The sequence below is a fragment of the Cyprinodon variegatus genome, unplaced genomic scaffold (assembly GCF_000732505.1).
Source record: "Cyprinodon variegatus isolate N-32 unplaced genomic scaffold, C_variegatus-1.0 Scaffold598, whole genome shotgun sequence".
Classification (NCBI taxonomy): Eukaryota; Metazoa; Chordata; class Actinopteri; order Cyprinodontiformes; family Cyprinodontidae; genus Cyprinodon; species Cyprinodon variegatus.
This window is the reverse complement of record NW_015151051.1, coordinates 364,241-367,341: the sequence shown is the minus strand read 5'-3', so window position 1 is coordinate 367,341 and position 3,101 is coordinate 364,241. Positions and strand designations below refer to the sequence as shown.

The following is a 3,101-nucleotide window of genomic DNA, read 5'->3' as shown; positions in this document are numbered from 1 at the left end:
CTTTAGACATTTTAAGTTAATGAAGGTTTGAAATATAAACAGTTTTTTGCCAGAATTTGGTTACAAAATATTTGAGCTGAGAAACTCACTTTTCTTTGTATGTTAAAAAAGAAACCCACAAAAAAAAAAACTAAAACTAAAATCCTCCTGACTTTTCATGTAACTTTAATGGAGATGAACCCTTTATATACATGAATGATAGTTCTTCCTGTTTTATAAAGGAGGAGATGATTGAGGGCGTCTCCTCACACCTTCGGCTTCATTCCTATTGGCTGTCCTTCAGCAGTGGTTAGCCATGTGGCGATATATCGTGATTTTCAGCTGCCCAATATAATATCGATCTTTCAATTCCTAATATCGATTTTAAAAAAACAAAAATTTTAACCGAGAACAATGAGGGAAAATTAGCTACTTCCGCGCCGCCACTCGATGGCGCCGTGGAGCCCGTTAGCTGTGCGGCGCAGCGCCGTATCTGTAGCTGCGGCGGTCAGAGTGGAAGGCGGTGACTGACGCAGACCAGAAAGAACATGGAGACAAAAATAACGGATCAATAATTCCTGATGAAAGTTTACAGCATTTACTTTTGATGGCTGGGAAAATATCGCAATATATAGTGATATTGCGATATCGTGATAATATCGCATTGTGACCCAAGTATTGGGACTCGTGTCGTATCACAATAGGCATGTCAAACTCAGCCTTAGCAATGGTTAACTCTGCTTTTACCACTCTGGTCAATTTTGATTTAATTTGTTGCATTAGTTTTTTTTTAAGGTTATATTTTTTATTTTAATTTAATGTGAGTTGGTGATGATCTGTCCCATAAAATACCCAGAAATATCCGGAAGGTTTTGCTTCTCTGCACTTTATTGAGGATCTGCGGCCTTTCTAGTGATAAATCAGCTGATGATCTGAGAACAGTTGCACCAGATGATCAAAGCAAAGAAAAACCACAAAGCTTGGAAGAGAAAGGAGACGCTTTTACGGATGAAGATGTTTCTTTTTTTTTCTTTTCTTTTTTATGTCTTTGATCTGACATCCAGCAGGGGGAGCTCTGCGTTAGAAAGGCTCTAATCAGAGAAGAGGCTTGCGAAGGACTGCCGGAGGCTACGGATGGTCTCGGCCTTGGCTTCGTCATCCGTCACGTTCCCCCGTAACGTCTCTGTGAATGTGTTGGTCAGTGACTGGGACTTGCTGCGCATCATAGAGAAAAACATTCAGAGAAGCCGATGACAGAAAATGTTTCGTAAGGAGCCGGAAATGATCAGCAGTTTGGACTTACTTCAAATGAGGCGACTGTTTCTGAGCTCCAGGCCCGGAGGAGGCGGGGATGGGTCCGGGCTGGAAGGCCTGGCTGGGGGAGGTGGAGGCAGAGCGGGCTCTCTGAGGGGAGCCCTGGGCCGACTGGGACGGAGAGGCGGAAGCAGAGCGGTGTCCACCTGGAAACACAGGTTTCACTTTGCTTCATAGCGCCACCAACAGGTCAGCTTGGACATTATAGAATAACCTTACCTCGCCTGGGCTGGGAAGTCTGAAGGTGGAGAGAAAGAAGGGTTACATTGTTAATAAAGAGACAAACATGCATGAAAGCAGTTCTGGAGCAGCGATGGAGCCATGAGGTGATCAATTAAAGGTCCACAGAGCTGGATAGAGGGACATCTAGTGTCCAACCTACGAACTGCAACAAGCTTCTGTCATAAAGCAGTTTATTGAAGCGCAGTAGACAAACTTTCAACCTAAAAAAAGAAGTTTACTTTACTTTTACTTTTTTCAAACTACATTTTACTTACTGAAGAATGGTGTACTAGTAAATACTAAGACTGGAAAATCTGGAAAAAAGACGTATTATTCAAAATGGCCTTTCCCAGTTAAACAGCAGCCAAATGGAAGCAAAGTCCCCTCAAACTTCCAGCCACTGCAGTCACCCTCACCTGCATAGTATTTTACTCTGACTCCACCATTTCACTGAATTACAGGGTCTGACCAGCAGATGGCGCTTCTCTTTAGATCTTAATGTCCACAAATCAAGACAGAAAGAATATTTTAGATGTTTAACAATGAATTGTAGGGGATCAGCCGAGGAAAGTGGGGAAAGTTAGAATGGCTACTACTGTAGCTGAAGCCTAAGTCTTATTTTAATTGGTGTACTTTTACTTATTATTGTCACAAATTACCAATACTTAAAATATCTGGTTTGAGGTATTAAAAAAAAGGTGATACATTTCACATTATCTTAATAGAGAAAACACGTGAAGAAAAGCTGAACAGGCTGGGCTTTAAGGAGGAGTTTATTCTTCCCATAGTTCAGGGAGACAGAGAGTTTAGTGTCCAGAACCTTCAATTATGAACAATCTCAGAATATAAGGGTAAATAATAACTCTCGGGGGGGGGACTAGCATTTAATGCAATGATTTAATACAGGAAGAAAATAATGTTTATGTACGACTTGAGAATAAAAGCCGTATTCAGGATAATTCCTCAACTCCTGGTAAAGTCAAGTTAACTTAGAGAATCTGTCAGAGCGTTTATTTATCCTTTAATAAGTCGCAGTGATGTCATCTCTTTCCAGTTTTTAGCTTTCAGACGCAGGTATTCTCCATGGCCGCCAAAGACAAAGACAGGCGGTATTCTGCACATATACGGCGCTGAAATAATGTCCTGGAAAGACAGGAGGCCCCTTAATGCCAAAAACATCTTAAAGATCAACTACAAATCGCCAAATTTAAAAAGTTTGACCCTTGGTGTGACTAGAATCCATCTTGAATGTAAAAGTCGGGAACCATTTTGTTCGACCGACTTAATGACTCATTATTTTAAAATAAAAATAACTTGGAAGTTAAAAACTTGGGATTGTGAAGATATAAGGAACACATGGTGAACTCATTGAGACCTGGTTGTAAACGGCATGCTGGCGGCTGCATTGTGTCAGAATATTTACCTTAACTCGCCTGCAAAAGAATGAATTTCAGGCCTCAGGCGCATCAGTAAAAAGTCAACTTTAAGAAAGAGAAACAACACGAAAGGATCTGCTTCTGTCTCCTTGAACCCCAGTGGGCCTCAGCAGATGGCCGCTCACACTGAGCCTGGTTCTGCTGGAGGTT

At 41.5% G+C, this 3,101-nt stretch overlaps 1 protein-coding gene across 1 annotated transcript in view; it reads right to left on the bottom strand.

Annotated features, from left to right (window-relative positions):
- Window positions 1-643: 643 nt before the first annotated feature.
- syn3 (synapsin III) overlaps window positions 644-3,101 on the bottom strand; it is a 141,177-nt gene continuing 138,719 nt past the window's right edge. Inside the window, exons 12-14 of the mRNA XM_015392602.1 lie at window positions 1,513-1,531; window positions 1,283-1,439; window positions 644-1,194 (exon numbers count right to left, since the gene is read on the bottom strand). Coding sequence (XP_015248088.1) covers window positions 1,071-1,194; window positions 1,283-1,439; window positions 1,513-1,531 — 300 coding nt within the window. The 3' untranslated portion in view covers window positions 644-1,070. The remainder of the gene's footprint in view (window positions 1,195-1,282; window positions 1,440-1,512; window positions 1,532-3,101) is intronic.